The sequence below is a fragment of the Saimiri boliviensis genome, chromosome 15, assembly GCF_048565385.1.
Source record: "Saimiri boliviensis isolate mSaiBol1 chromosome 15, mSaiBol1.pri, whole genome shotgun sequence".
In the NCBI taxonomy this organism is placed as follows: domain Eukaryota; kingdom Metazoa; phylum Chordata; class Mammalia; order Primates; family Cebidae; genus Saimiri; species Saimiri boliviensis.
Genome location: NC_133463.1, coordinates 64,518,345 through 64,540,491, shown reverse-complemented (window position 1 = coordinate 64,540,491; position 22,147 = coordinate 64,518,345). Strand labels below are relative to the sequence as shown.

The 22,147-nt window shown below is 35.3% G+C and overlaps 1 protein-coding gene and 1 non-coding gene across 13 annotated transcripts in view; both read left to right on the top strand.

The window, feature by feature from the left end:
* Positions 1 to 22,147, top strand: part of TRPS1 (transcriptional repressor GATA binding 1) — a 259,287-nt gene that overhangs the window by 63,703 nt on the left and 173,437 nt on the right. For all 12 annotated transcript variants that reach the window (XM_074387076.1, XM_039464616.2, XM_074387073.1 and 9 more), the window contains 2 exons: positions 2,815 to 3,944; positions 20,921 to 21,524. In XM_074387076.1, coding sequence (XP_074243177.1) covers positions 2,815 to 3,944; positions 20,921 to 21,524 — 1,734 coding nt within the window. The remainder of the gene's footprint in view (positions 1 to 2,814; positions 3,945 to 20,920; positions 21,525 to 22,147) is intronic.
* On the top strand, positions 4,857 to 4,998 carry LOC120362361 (U4 spliceosomal RNA). The gene has a single exon (XR_005578282.1). It is a non-coding gene; the product is annotated as a U4 spliceosomal RNA (small nuclear RNA).

The following is a 22,147-nucleotide window of genomic DNA, read 5'->3' as shown; positions in this document are numbered from 1 at the left end:
TCACTATGACTTCAGTGTATATCTACTAGTATAGAAAGTAGAAAAATTGCCACAAATATAGCTTTTAGATTTTGTTTTTGAAAGAAAAAAGAATAGAATCCTGTCACTATGCTTTTCAAAATTGCCTTTTAAAGTATATGATTCTAATATTATATTAGCTTTTAATAATATATAATACAAACCTTATTTACTGATATTAACCAAAGGCAAATACGTAACCTATAGAAGTGTCAGTATTGTTCTTGCCATTAAATGAGATCTGTGAGTTTCCATTTGCTTACTTGACTTTTGAAAGAGCAGTCAATTGTACGGAGGTATTTCTTCTTCAGCATAATTAAAATATATAGCCCTTAAAAGCCTCTTAAATAATGAAGTTGGCACATTTTCCCTGGGTTAAGAAAAAAAAAGAAATCATACCTACACACGTACTCCAACTTAAAAGACCTAACTCATTTTTTATAGCTCTGGTAATCCTAAACCAGAATGCTTTACTGATAATTTTTCACAAAATTGCCTTTCTTTTGTATTCCCTTCACCTGATAGTACTGATTCTTAGCCTGGGTTTTCTGACTTCTTAGGTTGTTTTTAAATAACAACAACCTGAAAAGGATGTTAGGATGGTTAGTAATAATTTAAATTCATTTCAAAATCATATGTTAGGGATTTCTTAAGTATATGTATGCTCTTTGTTCAGCCCTTTCACTGTGGTCATGGCACATGAGGCTTAAAGATTGCAAAATCAAAGAAATAGTGATGATGCCTGGTAGTTTCTTGGGAATCTCGGCTCAACAAGCAGAAGTTCAAAGCTTTTTATAATGGGGAAGCTTGACAACTCTGAAGCAATGTGAAAGCTTAAATAAGAAATTTTTTTACCTCTAGATTTTGCACACCTTCTTTCTTTGCTTATGTTAAAAGAGAGGGGACGACATCTGAATTTATCCCTTTTGAATCAAGTTTAAGTTCCGGAACAAATAATCTGATTGATGGCCATTTATTTAAATATTTTGTTCTTTGCAAATACACTTTCTCTTTACCTCTAGTGAATTGGGAAATATATAGAGAGATTTTTATAATAGATGAATTAAATTTCAGTGCAAGTTTTTGTTGCTTTAGTCACTTAAATGCTGAATTAGAGTGTTCTGTGCTGTGTCCTTGAGTGTATGGCTTTGACACCTCCGCTCGCACTATTGAATGATTGTCAGGTTGCTGCCCGGAAGGATGTCCCATTCTTAGCTTTCTGGTTAGTCGATGCTCTGTCATCGACAAACCAAATTCTGTGTGTTTGGGGTGGCAGCTATAGACATTGCCTAATGTGAAACATTACATCCTTTGATTAAAGGCTATGGGAAACTTTTCTAAGTTACTATCGTAATGTGCAGTAAATGTTGAGTTGTTTAAGTATTAATGTACATTTCCTTGAACTATAATACTGGACATAAATTTAGTGTTTGCCCCCATTGAATAAGCTATTGGCCAGAGATGTTAAGTAACTTGATTAAGGTCATGTATCATTTTAGGTAGCAAAAGGAAGACTTCAATTTTAGTCTTGTACTATAGAGGTACAAACATATCTCTCAATGTACAGCCAAAATATTATTTGCATTTCAAATAGAACCTTTACATGATTTTGAGATGCCTGAGACTTTTCTCATGGAGTGATTTGCATATGAGCAGTGATCACACGTGTCATTTTTGAACAGCTGTTGAAGAAGGCAGAACATGATTATGCCATTTGCTTAATATATTACATCTGGTTGCTGGGAAAATTTAAAACTTCCATGATGTTTGGAAGAGAAAATTTTTCCCTTTTTGGCATATTTCATTCAAAAACTCTATTTTAAACTCTGAATTTTGGCTACTCAGTGGTGGCTTAATTGTACTGCCTGTTGAGGTACACACTGAGAATGGAGGAAGGATTTTATGTAAAGTGCCCTTTGAAGGCTTTCATAGTCCTGATTACCATGTAATTTCATAATTTGGGAAAGAAAGCAGACATGTGGTGATTTTTTATGGTGGAATTATTTTATTTTAGCATTCAAACATCTCCATGACTTACTCATATGCGAAGTTGGGAGCCCTTTGCAATCATACAGAACCTTAAACAAATAAGGGCATAAGGCCACGGAAGATTTTTCTTCTTTTTATTTGTTCTAGATCGGGAAACATTCAAAATTCTTTACTAGTTCTCCTTCACTAGTATTTCCTGCATACTCAATTCATTTTTTTTTTTTTTTTGTAGTTTCACTGTGCTTTAATTATAAGCCATGTGGGGTGGTCATTTGAGCACCTTTATTTTACCCAAAACAGAGACCTCATCTTTGCCTGAAGCCTCATTGCCGTAGGAACTGAACAGAATATTTCCTTGGAGAACATCTGCATTGAGTAGTCTCTGAGCAACAGCTTCTAGTTTTGACAGTAACCCTTCACCTTTTGAAAAAACATCCCATGTGATTTGGATGCTTCTGAAGAAATGTGATTTGAAGGAGGCAGTAGTAAATCATACCCTGTTGAAAATTGTTTTCTTAGTTTAAAAAATGTATTATTCAGTCTTTCAAATTATAGTGCATTTATTACTTACCTTCACCTGTTACTTTGGCCTCCAGTGTTTAGCATAATGAGCCTCTCAAAGAGTAGCTGTCGAGAAATGAAGAGTGAATTTATTTGGCTCTGATTATTCAAGTGATTTCATAATAAGCAGGGGTACTATTGTATTTTTTGATGTGCAATACTTGGCAGTATCCTCCCCCTCCCCTGCAGAGAGCCCCTTGAATTAATGATACCTTGTAAGTTACGTCCATTTCTTCTATTTTCCAGGTGACTTCAGGTGGAACATTCATTGGCATTGGACGGAAAACACCAGATTGCCAAGGAAACACCAAGTATTTCCGCTGTAAATTCTGCAATTTTACATATATGGGCAACTCATCCACCGAATTAGAACAACATTTTCTTCAAACTCACCCAAACAAAATAAAAGCTTCTCTTCCCTCTTCTGAGGTTGCAAAACCTTCAGAGAAAAACTCTAACAAGTCCGTCTCTGCACTTCGATCCAGTGATTCTGGAGACTTGGGAAAATGGCAGGACAAGATAACAGTCAAAGCAGGAGATGACACTCCTGTGGGGTACTCAGTGCCCATCAAGCCCCTCGATTCCTCGAGACAAAATGGTACAGAGGCCACCAGTTACTACTGGTGTAAATTTTGTAGTTTCAGCTGTGAGTCATCTAGCTCACTTAAACTGCTAGAACATTATGGCAAACAGCATGGAGCAGTGCAGTCAGGCGGCCTTAATCCAGAGTTGAATGATAAGCTTTCCAGGGGCTCTGTCATTAATCAGAATGATCTAGCCAAAAGTTCAGAAGGAGAGACAATGACCAAGGCAGACAAGAGTTCGAGTGGGGCTAAAAAGAAGGACTTCTCCAGCAAGGGAGCCGAGGATAATATGGTAACGAGCTATAATTGTCAGTTCTGTGACTTCCGATATTCCAAAAGCCATGGCCCCGATGTAATTGTAGTGGGGCCACTTCTCCGTCATTATCAACAGCTCCATAACATTCACAAGTGTACTATTAAACACTGTCCATTCTGTCCCAGAGGACTTTGCAGCCCAGAAAAGCACCTTGGAGAAATTACTTATCCCTTTGCTTGTAGAAAAAGTAATTGTTCCCACTGTGCACTCTTGCTTCTGCACTTGTCTCCTGGGGCGGCCGGAAGCTCACGAGTCAAACACCAGTGCCACCAGTGTTCATTCACCACCCCTGATGTAGACGTCCTCCTCTTTCACTATGAGAGCGTGCATGAGTCCCAAGCGTCGGATGTCAAACAAGAAGCAAATCACCTGCAAGGACTGGATGGGCAGCAGGCTGTCAAGGAAAGCAAAGAACACTCATGTACCAAATGTGATTTTATTACCCAGGTGGAAGAAGAGATTTCCCGACACTACAGGTAAGTCATAGGAGGGTGGGAGGGATATAGAAACAAAATAATAGAAGAAATCCACAGGAAGAGGGCTGAACCAGGAATTATTGGGAGTGATTCTGATGACTTGGGGAAGTTATAAGACAAGACCACATAAAAGATCATCAGAGATTTGCAGGTGATATAGTTATAGCTGTGATCGCTGTAGGTTTTTATTTCGTTACTTCTTTAGGACCATGTGTTCGTGTTTCATACTTGTTTTATACCATTTACTGATTGTATTTTAAAATTCACAGTGATTCTAATAATGCTGATGAGTTTAATAATTTACCATAGTCCATTTATTTGTCCTTACTAAATGTGACTCCACATCCTATATTTTTTGACAGAGCAGCTCCCAAATTAGAGATACTATTATAAATATGTCCTATTCTCTATTCTGAGAAAATATTTTGAGAAAGCGTTGCTCATTTTTATTTTAAAATGAGATTATATATTCTTCTAGCTTTGAACAATTCTGCAGCATCCTTGTTTGGCATATAAACAGTAATCTAAAGGTGAGAATTTTTGTAATATGTATGATTTTGGATGCACACTTGCCCCTCCAAGCAGGTAAAACTGCTTAAGTTATTCCAGATTCTTGAATGGATGTGGGACATGTTTGTGTTTTCCTTCTGCTTTCACCCTGTTCTCTTTATAAACATTAACTTTCTCAGTTAATATTTTATAATTTCTAGGGATAGGTATAGGATATGTATCTTTATTTCATTTATGTACTCATTCCTTAATTAATTAATTTCAAAAATCCTATTGTACGAGGCGTTGACTATGCAAGAGAGAAAACATAGTCAGTGCCCTCATGGAACTTACAGTTTAATAGGGAAGATGAGACACTTAGATGATTACAAGAATAGTAAGTGTTATAAAAGATGAAGTACAAGCCTTGCGCAGTGGCAACATCATAGCCGATGAGGTTTATCCCAGGCACGATTATTGCTAATTGAAAACTTTTCCCAATATCCCACCATGACGACTTGCGATATAGTCGGGATTGACAATTTTTGACAGTTTCTATAAGGAGTGAATATTTTTTTCAAAAAAGATGAAGTACCAGGCAGTGTGTTTGAATATAATGATAACATAACTGAATAGGGTGGATTAGGAAATGCCTTCTTGAGCAACGAGCATTTAAACTGAGAGTTGGTTATAAATAGGAATTCATCAAAACGGTGGTGGTACCCTGCTTTCAGGTTTTATTTACTGCTCAGTAGGTACTTCCCATTATTATGCCTCTGGGCATCAAAGTAGAAAGCTTTACTTACTATGTCAATATTCCAGTCTAAAAAGTCTATTCACTTCAATTTTTACATCCCAAGATATTAAACAGTTTCTTCCATTCCTTTTAAAAGTTGTGTGTTAGGGCGAGTGTGTATGTTGTTTCAGTCACCAGTAATGGAGCAGTTCATGTCCAACAATAGGCTAATAACGTGGAATGTTAATTTGAAGGGCATCCCAATGTTCACAGTGAATCAAAATGTTCAGAAAACACTTACTTGAGATTTACACTGTTTAATTTATAAGGTCAGCCCTGGGAAAGACACAGTCCTGCAATCAAATATGTGTTCACACTTGCAATGAGTGTTTCTGGCTCCTCTGATGTTAGCTGCATGTTAATTTATTTCTGAGGCTCGCAGACATCAGCTGCTTTCTGAGCTTTACTAGTGTGGATATGTGCGCATGCGCACATTGTGCATGTACATTTATTGAGTGATATAAAAATCAGATAGTCAATTCCTTTTACAGCTTTTTTTTAGAGAAATCATCATAATTTTCTTTAATCATGAGGAAACCAGCCAGAACATACACACATAATGGACCTGCACACCCACACACATGCACACACACACTTATTCTGATAACATCTAGCTACCAGAACATTTGGACAAGTTATTTTTCTATTGATGCAGCTGAGGCATTTCTTGAGAATCTGTCTGGGAAAACAGGGTTTTCACATGCTTTAGGTAAACAAACTAATTATCCAAGAGGTAAAACTATGAATAAGACTATTACTGAATAATGTCAGAATTTAGTTAACATTCAGTGATGAAAGTAAGCTCCAGAGAAAAGAGAAGTATTCTTTTCTTGTTCATCACTGTATCTGCACGATTTAACACAGTGGCAGGATGCCTAATGGGAGCTCAGTGAATATCTTTATGTAAATGAGATCCCTGTGAGTTTTTGGCTTCACTGTAGTTATGAATAAGCTGAGATTTCCAAGGTGAGTTACATTTTAATCCTCCACTATTATATGATCTTGGAACCCTTCTGAGGACCTAGGCTTCTATATCAAATGACAGTTGTCTGTTCATTTTGAATTTAAGTCAACTTCTCAGCATTTTATTAGCTAGTTAGATAGCACTTGTCCCTAGAGCATTAAAATATTCTTGCACTTATGTTTAAATCCTGATGTAGTTGTCTGACCAGAGATCCTTTAAGGTGCTGAGTAGTTTATCTCTGATCTGCTTATGAGTTATTACAGAGATATTTGAAATTTGGAGCCTTAGAATTTCAGAAGACACAGCTTAGTAAAAAAGATAAAGACACTCCACTGAAAGCTGAACAGTAATGGTAGCCCCAGAGATGTGAAAGGACATAGTCACATGGATGTTTAGAACTTGGTCTGCTATCAAAGCATTTTTCAAAAATGCCCCATTTTTAAGATAGAATAAGAGGACAAGTTTACCTTATCACATATTATCTTTATAATTAAATTTGTTTACTCAGATTGTTCATATTGGGAAACTGCTGCCAGAGTTCTGTGTTATTGTGAAATAGTCTGTGCTTTTGAGTGCTTTATATAGAAGACTTAAGAGTATAGTAAAACTTAACATAAGCCATGAAATGTATAATATGTGAAATCATTTAGCTATAAAATGACTATAGCTGAGAAGCAGAAGAGTTGATCTAGAGCTCTGAGTGAAAATCTCAGTATCAATTCCATTGCAAGGGTGTTTTCTTTTTAAGAACTAAGTTAAACGTGGTGCAACTGCAAACATGATCTAGTCAGCAGTGGATTTGGTCCATTCTCTTAATGTTTAGTATTTACTTATAATACCCCAAACTCATATTATGACTAAGTTATTATATTCCACTAATGAGTGGTTTGCTCACTGCATTTCTTTTATTATGTATCATTTAATTCAACTGTGTACCTGTTCTCTATTGACTGTTATTTTTCTTATCAAAATTTTCAGTGTTACAACATTTTTGGTAGAAGTAGGAGGATTACTTCCCTACAAAACAGCTATACTAGATAAAACATATTTTGCAATGCATTTCCAGACTTCTACAAATTAAGGAAAAGTTTTGGAGCCTTTGTTCTCTCTTTCATCAAAACTGCACTAAATGTAGACTAAGGAGAAGTGAAGAGTAAGCTTGAAATAGGAGATTATACTGAGGGAAAATGGCAGTGTCAGTACTGCATTTGATCAGAAGACTAAGCCTGGAGTTACCATGGAGAGAAGGGGTTGAATCTGAATTTTGCTTTAAACTTAGATCTTGAAGGTGGCTAGGGTTTTTATGTTAGTGCCTTCCTCTGACTTCTGATGTAATTAAACACAAATTTATATATAGAAAAGTACTCCAATTTTTACCTCCAGATATTGATGGATACAGATAAATTTTGTATGAGCTCACTATTATGAAAGTTCATCATATGAACAGGAAAATAAACCACCATAGGTGAAATCAGAAGAAAACACAAATAATAGATATAGATACCCAGTTACTTTAGATAGAGGAGTTTTCAGTTATAAAATACTAGTAAGTATTCAAATATATGAAAGTTACAATTAATGATTAAACAACATGAGACTATATGAACAGGCACTTCTCAAAAGAAGACATTTTTGTGGCCAACAAACATGAAAAAAAGTTCATCATCACTGGTCATTAGAGAAATCCAGATCAAAACCACAATGAGAGACTGTCTCAGGCCAGTTAGGATGGCGATCATTAAAACATCAGGAAATAACAGATGCTGGCAAGGATGTGGAGAAATAGGAACACTTTTACACTGTTGGTGGGAAGGTAAATTAGTTCAACCACCATTGAAGACATGTGGCAATTCCTCAAGGATCTAAAACTAGAAATACCATTTGACCCAGCAATCACATTACTAGGTATATACCCAAAGGATTTAAATAATTCTGTAGTAAAGACGCATGCACACTTATGTTTATTGCAGTGCTATTCACAATAGCGAAGACTTGGAACCAACCCAAATACCCATCAATGATAGACTGGATAAAGAAAATGTGATAAATATACATCATGGAATACTATGCAGCCATAAAAAATGATGGGCTCATGTCCTTTTTAGGGACATGGATGAATCTGGAAACCATCATTCTCAGCAAACTGACACAGGAATGGAAAACCAAACATTGCATGTTCTCACTCATAAGTGGGAGTTGAAAAATGTGAACATATGGACACAAGGAGGTGAACATCACATATTAAGGCTTGTTGGGGAGTCAGGGGCAAGGGAAGTAAGAACATTAGGACAAATACCTAATGCATGTGGGGCTTAAAACCTAGATGAAAGCTTGCTAGGTGCAGCAATGGCACATGTATACTTATGTAACAAACCTGCACATTCTGCACATGCATCCCCCGAACTTAAAGTAAAATGAAAAACAAATTATCAAGATTCCCAAAAAATTAACAACTAACATTGTTTCAATTAAGAAATATAACTCTTGAAACTTAAAACATAGGGATTGATTAAACTACATATTAGACAATTAAAGAGAACAAATGAATTAATCGAATGAGACATTAGAATATTTAAGAGAGGTCAAGGAGATGCAAAATGTCAAGGGCATACAGTAAGTTATGGAATATAACGATCTGTTCTAACATAGATCTAATCAGAGTCTTAGAATCAAGAAAATATAGCGAGTAGGTAATCAGCATTTGAGAAGAAAATGGAAAAAAAGACTTTATAGAACTAATGAAAGACATAGATACTCAGATACAAAGAAGCATAGCATACACTAAGCAGGATGATGTATATACATAAATTCAGTTACACACACATTGTAGAAAAAGTGAAAATGCCAAGGCAGAGACATCCTTAAGAGCAGCTGGAGACTACCAAGAAATCAACTACTCACAAAGACGTTTAGGTTGACAGACTTTTTATTAGCAACAATGAAAACTGGAGGAAGGAGGAATACTATTATTCAGAGTTTTGAAAAAATATCAAATACTCAACCTTGTATTGTCTGCCCATCAAAGCTATCTCCCAAGAACAAGACCAAAGCAAAGACATTTTCTAATAAGTGAAGACTAGAGAAACATCTGAGCAAATCTAAACAAACATTGCCTGTCTTGTTTATGCAGTTAAAAAAGGAACAGACTAGATGGGGCACAGTGACTCACACCTGTAATCCCAGCAGTTTGGAGGCCAAGTCTTGAACCCAGGAGTTTGAGATCAGCCTGGGCCATGTACCAAGACCTCGTCTCTACCAAAAAAAAAAAAAAAAAAAAAAAAAAAAAAAAAAAAAAAAAAGATGATCTGATTATAGTTGTGAATGCCTGTGGTCCCAGCTACCAGCTACTCAGGCAGCTGACATGAGAGAATCACTTAAGCCCAGGAGGTTGAGGCTACAGTGAACCATGATCATGCCTCTGGCCTAGGTGACAAAGAGTAAGGTATTGGACAGTGCTACAATGAAGTTTAAAGGGAAAATGACTAGAATGAAGGTATTCTAAGGCCCCTGAATTGTTGGGAGTTACTGGGCTAGGACTTTGTTATACATACTGGGAAAAGTTTAATCATAGCTAATAAAAGAATAGGAAATGAATGCATAACTTCCCAAAGTATAGAAGAGAAAAATGGAATAATGAAATGAAGAACACCTGTGAGATTTAATCAACTATAAAAAAATGGTGAGAAAATACGTGGGAAAAGTTAGACATAGAGATGTTTTAAAGTAAAATCTACAAAAAATTGCAGATATCCAAAGTCTTGTTTAACATGTATGTATTAAACTTTTCCACTGAAAAGATATCAGATGATATTGAAAAAGAAAGTGTAACTGTATCCTGCCTACTAGGTATACGCCTGAAACATAGTCTCTGGATGTTCGAAGGAAAAGAATAGACTTAGTTATACCAGAGAATACAAGCTAAAGGAAAATTGTGGTCTCTTTATTAATCTCTTAGAATTTTAAGAATTTATTACAAACAGTATATGAAGGAAAGAAGGGATCATTGCATAATAAGAAGTTTAACTTCTTCGGAAGATACAATAGTTCTAAATACACAAAATGTAAATATAAATAAGTAAAGCAAAAATTGATAGAGGAACTACAGGGAAAATATGACATACCGTAATCATAGTGATAAAGTTTTAAGAAAATTCCCTATTAAAAACTAAGCACAAAAAAATTTTCAAAATTGAAAATATTTGAACAGCAAATTATCAAACCTGATTTAATAAAAATATATACATTATATACCAATTAGAGAATGTACATGCTTTTTAAACACATATAGAGTAGTTTTACAAATTGAGACATGTTAAGCCGAAAATAAATTAAATTTCTGAAAACAGTATCTCATAGAACATATCCTTTAACTCAGTGCAATCAAATTAGACCTCAATAACAAAAACATAAGGATAGATGAAATTATACAGGGCCAATCCTAACCAAACAAAAAAAGAGATCACTTTATTAATCTCAGAAAACATAGACTTTATGATCAAACACCTTGTAAGGCATAGACATGGTTGGAACATACAACTTTGGAAGGCAAATTTGGAAATATCAGATGTTCATATTCCCGGTGACTACATAATTTTACTTCTCAGAAGAAAACCTTTTACATGGGTTTGCTAGGAAACGTGTGAAAAAATGCTTGTAATTGTATTTTTAGAAAGAACAAAACAACCAAAACAAAATCAGTCTAAAATGAAAATAGGAAAAAACTCTGATTGTCTATCCAAAAAAGATTAATTTATTTGTAGAATTTTCAAGCAGTGGAATGTTTTACAGTAGTAAATTTGAATAAATGACAAGTGACTACAACATAGATGGATCTTATAAGAATAATTTTGACTGAATAAAAACAAGATAAAGACAAGTCACAGTGGGATAGTGTTTTATATAAATTAAAAAAATAACAAAATAAAATTATATACAAATATTCATATGTATATCACATGTACATATTTGTATACATATGATTATACATATATTTGTATACATATGATATACATATGAATATTTGTATTTGTATACATATATACATATGAATATTTGTATAAAGTTGATATATGTATATAATAAATATTCATATATCATTCATATGTATATGACATTCATGTTAGTCATATGAATGTGATAATCATATATATACATATCTTCATATGTATATGATATACATGTATTCTACTCTACCATAAATAGTACTTTATCATATATAATCATATCTCTATCTATCCATATAGAATCTGTTCCTGTCTACACACATGTATATCTCTATTTACTTATGTAAAATCACAGTTCATAATTCTGTAATTGCTTCAGTTTTTGTTTGTGAACTTAGATATAAATGAATATGTGTGTGTATTTTTTGTATGTCACTAGCATAAATTGTATAACTAAAATGAAAAAGGAGGCATCAATTCTCATCAGTGCCCATGTCCAGTAAAAATATGAATGAACGATCAATCTCACTTACTATTAAAGAACTCACTGGTAAAGAACTACCACAGACTCAGTAATATAATTATTGTCTAGTACAAATATTAAAATGTTCATTGTTGGCTAAAATGTGGAAAACTACATACATATTTTGGTATTATATGCAATGACAAGATTCTTTTAGGAGATTTATGAATGCGTTTTTAAATTTTAAACAGTGCTTGCAACTTTTAGACATAAAATAGGTAAACTCAGACTGAGAGAGTTGACATTGGTTGACTAATTGGTTAATATAGCTGCTGCTCAATCTGTCTCACAAAACCTCTGTGAAATAATATGGACTGTGTGCTCTGCTGATTCTGAAAAAGGGATTTTTATGATAAGCATTTAATTATCAACACATCTGACCATTCCAAGCATACAGTGTGTCAATACAGAGTTTCTAAAAGGGTGAGGACCTTCATGGTTACATCTAAATTTGTATATGTTATGTGTCATATTTAAAATAATAATACCTAAAAAATCAATTGCTTTTAATACCTTGAAATGGGCATGATAGTTCAATTAGAAAATACCTATTGTGAGACAAAAAGTTACCCAGGATATTACAGTTCATCAAAAAACAAAAGAAAACTTGCAAAGCCATTACCTTTACTTGTATATATTATTTATTAAAATTTTCAGAATTAATGCTTCTGAATACTGTGCAAAAACAGTTTTCAAGTCTTGGACTACAATATATTTTAGCCACAATTTCTATTCCTTTTCTGTTTGTATAATTTTCTATTCCTTCTTTACTTTCTATTTTGTAGGAAAACTTATCTTTATGAACATTTTGTAGGAATGATTACCTTTTGAAAGGGAATCCTAAGCTTGATTTTTTAAGATATGGAGTTAGTAGTATTTTTTCTACCACTTAAAGATGAAAGAACCTCATCCCATCTCCCTAAAAGCCAGTTACTATTGCTGAGTAAATTTAATCAGATTATTTCAACTTAAAAATGCAAGATGAGTAAACAATATAATTATTATCATTCAGGATTTTAATTTTTCTTAGATTTTGATCTGTAGACTGCTTCTCCACTTTTAACTATTTTACAGTTCTAAACGATTGACTGATAATCCATCTGTAATTCTGTTTTTGCCTTTGTTCCTGCCACTCTCTTCCCGTTTTTCATTTTATCATATTATAGTGGCAGTAATGCTACATGCTACTCATTGTAGACATTTATACCAACAATACATACATTACAAAAATGACTTCTTTACTAAATGTCAGACCTACTTGAACTACATTTAAATTTAAGTATTTGAATCACCTTCCTTTACGCCACTTTTGTGATAATTTATCTGTAGTTGTTTGAGTCTGTAATAACCAAAAACTACTTTTCAAAGTCTAATTAATTAGTATTTATGATTTATTCATTTACTTTGATGCTTCATTTAGTCATTGAAGAATAAAAACTGTGGTTAAAATTATTCATTGATTATACTTTAGATTTTAAAACATTGAAAGTAATATACAGTTATTTAGTAAAAGAAAGAACTCTTCAAGTGATGACACAAATCTCAAGAAGTTAACATTTAAAAGAAAAAAACAGTCATCCCTCAGAGCTGTACTTCACATACACTGTGGGTTGGTTTATTATAAAAATATAAATATTATCAGAGCTTAGTAATAGAGTAGCATCTTTTAGCTGATTTTTTCTAGAAGCATTCCTCAATGCTTTATGAATTATGAAAATAATGTATAATATTTTCCATTAAAGAATGAAATACTACTATTGTGAAAAAAAGGCCATTGTGCATTGAAACATGGAAGGATGAAGAAACAAATGCTTTTTTATAGCACATGAAAATTCTATAAAGTAGAATAAGGAATAACACATTTTTTTTCACAGAGATTCTAAGTCACTTGAACTGAATTCAAATTTGATCTTTTTGGGCAACTTGATGTCATCTGCCTGGAGAGAAAGCATGATTTAGTTCTTTAATCAAAGTTTCTTTGACTTGCCTCCACACTGTCAAATACTGTTTGGGACATAGTGAGATTTTATAAAAGTATGTCCCAAATATTTTATGGGGCATACACTAAAATGTTCATTTATTATCTGAAATTTAAATTGAACTGAGCATTCTGTGTTTTATGTGATGACTTTATGCTTATGCTATGGAGACCTATAAAATGACATCTTTTCTCCTCAGATAGCATGAAGAAAGTATTTGCTATCAGGGTGGCAGGAAGATAGAGAATTTAAATTAATACAAAGCATATATTTATAAGATCTTTTAAATTAGTTTGGTTTAATGTAGCCAGAAGTTTTAGAGTTTTTAAATAATGAAGGGTTTATTCAAAGGACCACTTAAAATATGCCATCTGCAAAATAGCTGTGTACATCTTAATATTTCTCTGCTGCTTTGTGACCGTATGTATTTAATCCAGTATCCCCAACATCCCGAGCTGTGATTGTCCATTTCTTTGTTCTTAAGCAGATACTTACTATGTATCTGGATGTTTTGTGATGAGGAGAATAAATAGATGTGTGAGCTTTGGTCTCGACCTTAGGGTAATTACATATACCTGTAAAGTGAGGCATGTATTTGATTTTAATCAAAAACCATCTGTGAAAAAAAAATTGAAGAGAAATACAAGGATTTAGAGTAATGGGGAAGACACTAGATTTATTCTTGGATTGAATCGTTTGGGAAGTCTTTATGGATGAGGGGGTGGTTAAGTTGGGTCTTGAGAAATAGAGGAAAAATTTCCTGAACGTCTTTGAAGTTTTCATGTTAATACTGATGAAAAGAGAATGCATTCAGTAGGTTGGAGGAGGTTCCAAACTAATGCACTTTCACAATGACTAAACTTATTCTTGAGAAAAGTTTCCTTTTGTGTGGTTTTTTATAATCTAGTCTTATTATTTGGAAGTGTGACATTATATTGAAGATCTTGTCAGTTACAACTGAGAGAATGATACATGTCAGAGAATATGCTCAAATCTTTTAGGAGCTAATTCATGAACCACCATTGCCTTAACTATCAAATAACATACGTGAAACAGTAACCATAGACAAGAGCAAAAATATTCTATTTTTTCTTAAATATTTTTATGTTAATTAGCACTTCTGTGCTTCTGCTTCCTTATCTACAATGTGGTGTGGAAATATATACTTTTTGTGATTGTTGTGAGCAATATATTTAAATGACCAAGCACTAAAGAATATTTAAAGACAATCCCCAAACACTAATAAATAAAAAATGAATTGGGATTATTCCTGACAGTTCTGTGCTTGTAATTTATTTTATAAAGCTGTGAATGTTGACTCAGAAGGTGTATGTGATTTAAGAAGGATAACAATGTTATCACATAAAAAAATCATCTTGGAGCTGAGAATGGTGATCCGTGGCTATAATCCCAGCTATTCAGAAGGCTGAGGAGGGAGGATCCCTTGAGCCTAGGAGTTCAAGGCCAGCCTGGGCAACATAGCAAGACCTCATCTCTTAAAAAATTTATTTGGGAATGTTCTAAAAGTGCTGAGTTTATGCAGGTACGTTAAGAGTCCACTCCAAGCCAACAGACTTGTCATGAGTTATTTCTGACCATGGCTGCATGATTCTTGCTACTCAAGGTGTGGTCTAGAGACCAACAGCATTGGCATCATCTAGGAGCTTGTAAGAAGTACAGAGTATTCTCATGATCTGGAAAAATTTGAAATAAAAGAGGAAACAGAGAATATTAGATCCTACCCTAGTCTTCCAGCATCAGAACCTGAATTTTAATTAAATCCCCAGGTGATTTTTACACATTAGTTTGAGAAGCACTGGTCTATATTTTAGTATAGGTATTGAAAAGTTTATAATGCTCCAGGCTTTTGACAGTAATGTTGTCTTTTTAATATGTTTTCTGTCATTCATTTAGGACTGATAATATAAGGAAAAAGGAGTTGTTCAAGTCTCAAGAGCACTTTGTAGCAAATTGCCTTTTCTGCTTCACCTAGTGGTGTTCAATAGCCTGAAAGATTGAGCAGTTTAGCAGTTCATTGCTTAAATGTCAAGCTTTACTCTGTTTTCATTAATAGTAGTTAGACACAGAATCTTAAGATTCTGAATAACAACAATAGTAAGGTCTGTGCCTGTGTTTTATTAAAGCCTTGGGAGGAAGGAGATGTCTTGTGAGTTCATTCATTAAGTTGCTTAGAGCCATGATATAGCTAGTAATATTGGTTTATGGGTATTGGTCCCTGCATTAGTATTGTTTGAGGACTTTGTTAAAGTTAAATATTTAGATTCTCAGGCTATACCCAGGATATTTTGGTTCAGTGGGACAAGGAAGACTTGGAATCTCTATTGCTGAGAAAGAAACTCTTCAGTTGCAATGCTGCCCAGCCTGTTTTGCAAACCATTGCTGTAGTCAGTTTCTCTTTTATCTGTTTGAAGACCTTTTCCATCCCCTGTGTTTCATTTGGCATATCGTCAGTAATTTACTTTTATATAAAATCAGAAAGGTAGGCAGTGGAAAACAGAAAAATAAAACTGTTCCAAGACTTAGAAGCCCTGTGTTCTTGACTTGATATAGGTGAAATGGGAAATGCATTATTTTTCCATTTTACTATCTGTAAAATGGGCCATATACCTCAGTGGAGCATGAAAACCTGTAGACATGAGTGCTCTGAACTTTCAAAAGAAAAGATGTGTGAATTGAGCTTGTTTTTACAACCTTGTTGTAATATCCTTCCTGTTAAAATGTGTTTTCTTTTTCGACATAAAACCTGGTTCTCATGGAAAACTTACCCCCTGTACTTTCTGTTTCCTTTGTGCTTTATACCTATCCCCACTCTGTGTTCCTACGGTTCTCCAGCACCTGTACCATCGGTGGTTTTGCCTTGGTCTGTTGGTTCATGAGGTCCTCTCTGGGCAGATCAGAGCAGCTCCTGCTGAGACCTGCTAGGAGTCAGGGAGTTGTCCTTTGCTACAGGAACTTCAAACTAGAAAGCCTAGAAGACTCAGACACTTTGTCTCAGGGTGTGATACCCTGTGATGAACTCATGTTTTAGGCAGGGCCCTAGGACCTTATATAATAGGGAAGAAGTACTAGTTAAATCATAGGCGAAGATTATGTAGCTGCAGTATCTACTTGTTCTGCAGTCTAGAAATATTCTTAAGCCACCCCATCCCTTCATCCTTATTCAGAATCAGTAGATATTGAAGTGACATAATCTTAATTATTTCAATATATTACTAGATATTCCATGTTTTAAACAACTTTAACATTCATACATTCATAAAACATCCTCACCTCCCAAGTTTTTAATAAAGCACAGGTAATGCCCTTACTGTCTTTGTTATTTAGAATCTGAAGATACTGGGTCTGACTGCTGTTAATGAAAAAAAGAGTAAAGCTTGTCAATTAAGCAGTAAAAGGCTAAACTGCTCATTCCTTCACGTCATTGAACACCACTAGATGAAGCAGAAAAGCATAGAATATATTCTACCTGGCCATGCCCTGAAGCAAAGGATCTTCTAGGACATAAACTTGGTTTTAAAAATGCTTTTTGTCATGGTTGAGGTGAATGGGGGAATGGCAAAGAATGATACCTAAACACTAGTTTGTAAGTTTAAATTCTTGCAGAAACAGTACAGAATACAGATTGACAAAGAACAGAGAGGCTTTATTTAATTTTAGGATTTATACTGGTTAACTCTCACTTAATATGCACAAGAATCCTATCAAGAGACAACTTTATTTTCATTTTGCAGATGAGAAAACTGAGACAGGTTCAGTAACTTACTCAAAGTTGCTTACATTGTAGAATACAGAGCCAAAGTTTAAAGCTTAAGTATTCTCCTTAAGAGTCTACACTCTTGGGCTGGGTGCAGTGGCTCACACCTGTAATTCCAGTGCTTTGGGAGGCCGGGGCGAATGAATCACGAGTTCAGGATTTCAAGACCAGCCTGGCCAAGGCCAGCATGGTAAAACGCATCTCTACTAAAAATACAAAAAATTTGCTGGGCATAGTGGCTGGTGCTTATAATCTCAGCCATTCGGGCTGAGACAGGAGAACTGCTTGAACTCGGGAGGCGGAGGTAGCAGTGAGCCAAGATCGTGCCACTCTACTCCAGCCATGGTGACAGAAAGAGACTCCATCTCAAAAAATAAGAAAAAAAAAATCTACACTCTTATGCGTGCTTGGTTGTTACATCAGTAAGAATTGTTAGTATACCATTTGAAAACAATTTTGTTGTGTGGTCCACAGGAATTTTGTATTTCTTTTTGTATTTGTTCATCCTTTCTCCTCCTTGTCACCCTGGTATTTACAGTCTTAATATCTTGAAATAGAATCACTGTAATCCCTTGGCATTTTATCACTGGAGTTACCAGTTTCGCTAGAAGTGTCAGCAGTAATTTATAGTATTAATTTATAGGCTGGGATCTCATTAGAGATTTCAAGCAGAGATCTCACCATGTCACAGAACCAAAACATGCCAAAGTGGGAAGTGAGTCCATTATAAACATCTTGGGGTGAAAATCAATCATAGCTCACTAAGTGCTTTCATAAGTTGTTGTTTTGATTTCCATGACTCAATACATTGTGTAGAATATATTCAGTAGGGTAATTTTGGATTTATGTGTTTATCTCTCATTAGTTAAACTAGAATATATGTGTGTGTGTGTGTGTGTGTATGTGTATGTTTTGCTTGTTTTTGGTTTTGGTTTAGAGACGGAGTCTCACTCTGTTGCCCAGGCTTGAGTGCAGTATCATGATCTTGGCTCACTTCAGACTCCTCCTCCCAGGTTCAAGCAATTCTCCTGCCTCAGCCTCCCGAGTAGTTGGGATTACAGGTGCCCCTCACCATACCCAGCTATTTTTTGTATTTTTTTAGAGACACGGTTTTGCGTGTTGTTCAGGCAGACCTTGAACTCCTGACCTCAGGTAATCTGCCTGCTTCTGCTTCCCAAAGTGTTGGGATTACAGGCGTGAGCCACCGGGCCCAACCTAGAATGTGATTTTGATAAGAAGCTTTTGTAGATGAGATCCACAAGGCTCTAGGTCCTAGATTTTAGGTATTGTCTATTGTGTTTTATATTCTTAATCCTGTTTTTGAATTTTCTGGCCTTGATATTGGTGGCAAGATTATTCCTCTTAGTCATAACCATCTTCACTTTAAAGATTAGGCTATTTCCAGTTGAGAAAATTACTTTTACTATTGTGCTTTTATGGTCAATTCATCCTCCCATTATTTGCCATTTGTTGTATTTATCTTTACTACTTAGACATGTCTATCAAATAAATGGGAGAAAACATTGGAAACAATCTTCTGTAAAAAGTAAATATCCGTATTTACTCAACAAAATGTAACCTCTTGTGTGCTACATTAAACACTCTCAACAAATAACTTGAGATTTTGTCACATGTTTTACACCTTTCAATTTTGCTTCTGTAAAATAGGAACATTCTTTTGGAATTTCAACCATCTGACATGTCTTACAAAGGAATGAAGTTATTGATAAACTATTACAGTCCCAGGGTAATTAAAACATGCATTTGAGCACCTACTCCCCATCTGATTGCTTTCCTTTACCTTCGAAGAGATCCCCTATCCCTACCATGATCTACAGAGCTCTAGATAACGCTTCAAGCTTGTCAATTGACACACATCCCTCATTTATTCCTTTAAAACCACAATGTCCTCTTTTCAGTGTCTCAGACTTGCTAGAATGTGGTTTCCTTTCCTCTTCCTCATCCTCCAGGGATATCTCCTTTTCACCCTTTGATTTCATATATCTCCCTCAGAAAGTCCTTCCTGATTACCTGTGAGGCCTTTTACTCCAATTGCCATCCATTTCATTCTTAGGTCATATCACTCTTCGTACTTACAGACTTATAGTCATGTGAAACTTCCTTTCTAGTCATTCCTGACTAGACTCTAAGCACCAGGTGGGCAGACTATATATCTTTTATTCACCAAAGTGTACCTAGTGCCTGGCAAATAAATATTTTGATGATTATCTAAAATTACATATATGAGTATGTATCTTATAGTATCTTATAGCTTTAAGTAATAACTCACAAAATTTATTTTGTTACTTTAAGTAGGTAACTCATAGCAAGTTATATCAGGATGTAGAAAGTGTTTTCCCGATATTTATTTAGAGAGCCATACACAGCTTTTATAGTTAAACAAAATACGCCTTATTTCATATCACTTGTGTATCTTTCAGGTATGCTTTTTACAATGCTAAACTTCTTCTTTATCAATCAAATATTTGTTCTAATGTAGCAGTTACTATTCTCTCTTTAACAGCAGAAGATGCTATGGAATTTGATAATAAAATTGTCTTGTCTTATGCCATTTAAAAAGAGAATACACCACACACACACACACACACACACACACACACACACACCCACCCTATAATGAATATATTTGTAAGGCATCTATCATAGTGTTTTACACTCAACAGACACTCAATTTGTTGAATGTCTATATGTTCTCATAGATGGTTAGAATTCGTTTAGAGAACAATCTTGGGTTATAAATGCACCTTATTTTCTAGATTTTACAGATCATTCAGCCATAGTTAATTCACTAAATGGATTTGAATTTGGTAATGCAAAAGAACACTTTATTTATTTTTAAAATTATTTATTAATTTGATAATTTATTTTATTTTTAAATTTAGCTCCTTTTAATATATGAAAAAGCTGTACAAAGTGCTTCAGCTTTATAAATGGAACTGCATATACAGGGGAAAATCCTCAATTTGCTTTATGTAACAGAAAGTGAAAGGGCATTTGAAATCAGGTGTGAAAAACGTAAGAATAGTGACTTAAATAATATAATTAATGATTATCCATCAGGGTAAAATGCATCTATCAAGGTAAAATGAACAGAGTGGGGCATTTGACAATAATGCAAACTAACCAGTTTTAATGCTAATCACCTGGAATGTATGTGCCCAAGCATGAGCAGAGTGCGTGCATGCCTGGTGTGTGTGTGTGTGTGTGTGTGTGTGTGCGCGCGCATGTGTGAGAGAGAGAGAGAGAGAGAGAGAGAGAGAGAGAGAGACCTATTACTGCTAATATAAGAAGGAAACTTTGCATTCTTTATGTAGACCTGAAAATGCCAGTTAATTACATTCCAGATTTGGGTGTTAAGAATATTGCATTTCTTTCTATCTACTACATTGCCTGAGTAGGTAGAAAATTCAGGTGCTGAAAGGCTATTAAAAATAAAACAACCCTTCAGAACGCTGTCTTTGCAATGACTGTTTTCTTCTCCTCCAGGAGAGCACACAGCTGCTACAAATGCCGTCAGTGCAGTTTTACAGCTGCCGATACTCAGTCACTACTGGAGCACTTCAACACTGTTCACTGCCAGGAACAGGACATCACTACAGCCAACGGCGAGGAGGACGGCCATGCCATATCCGCCATCAAGGAGGAGCCCAAAATTGACTTCAAAGTCTACAATCTGCTAACCCCAGACTCTAAAATGGGAGAGCCAGTTTCCGAGAGTGTGGTGAAGAGAGAGAAGCTAGAAGAGAAGGATGGGCTCAAAGAGAAAGTTTGGACCGAGAGTTCCAGTGATGACCTTCGCCACGTGACTTGGAGAGGGGCAGACATCCTGCGGGGGAGTCCGTCCTACACCCAGGCAAGCCTGGGGCTGCTGACGCCTGTGTCCAGCACCCAAGAGCAGACAAAGACTCTGAGGGATAGCCCCAACGTGGAAGCTGCCCACCTGGCGCGACCCATTTATGGCTTGGCCGTGGAGACGAAGGGATTCCTGCAGGGGGTGCCAGCTGGCGGAGAGAAGTCTGGGGGCCTCCCCCAGCAGTACCCTGCATCGGGAGAAAACAAGTCCAAGGATGAATCCCAGTCCCTGTTACGGGTAGGAAGGTTTCATTTTTAAATAATTCATTTGTTTTGAAGGGCAAAAGGAGGACCACACATTCTTTCTATATAGGATTGTGTTGTGTGTGAAGTGAACCTTAATGACCTGTCTCAATCTGGGGATTTATCCTCCTAAGGCCAAAGTGGCAGCAAGTAGCTCATGTGTGTTTGTGTGTGCAGCAAGTAGCTCATGTGTGTGTGTGCTGGTACTTACTTGGTACCGTGTTAGACAGTCACTTGTTTGTCTTTGCTCTTAGCTCAGATTGAATGTTGGTTAATCATTCCTGGTGATTATGCAAAACAACAAGGCCATATTTGGAGAAGGGAGGTTTAGAATCCCAGAAGGATGCACATCTGTTACATTGAAATAACTAAATGCCTTTTAAATTTTAAGCTGGTATGACAGTATATGGTTAATAAGGAAGTCAGCAGAGATTTAAATCACTAAGAATGTAATGTCCTTGATGAGCTGTTCATACAAAAATATAGTGTTTTTTGTTTTAAAAAAGCCACGGTATAATTGTGTGTACAAATGACAATGCTTGTTGTTGTCGAGTGGCCAAGAAGCGTGGAAAAAAATGAGAAAAGCCTAAACGTGAATAGTGTGAAAAGCAGCCAGAG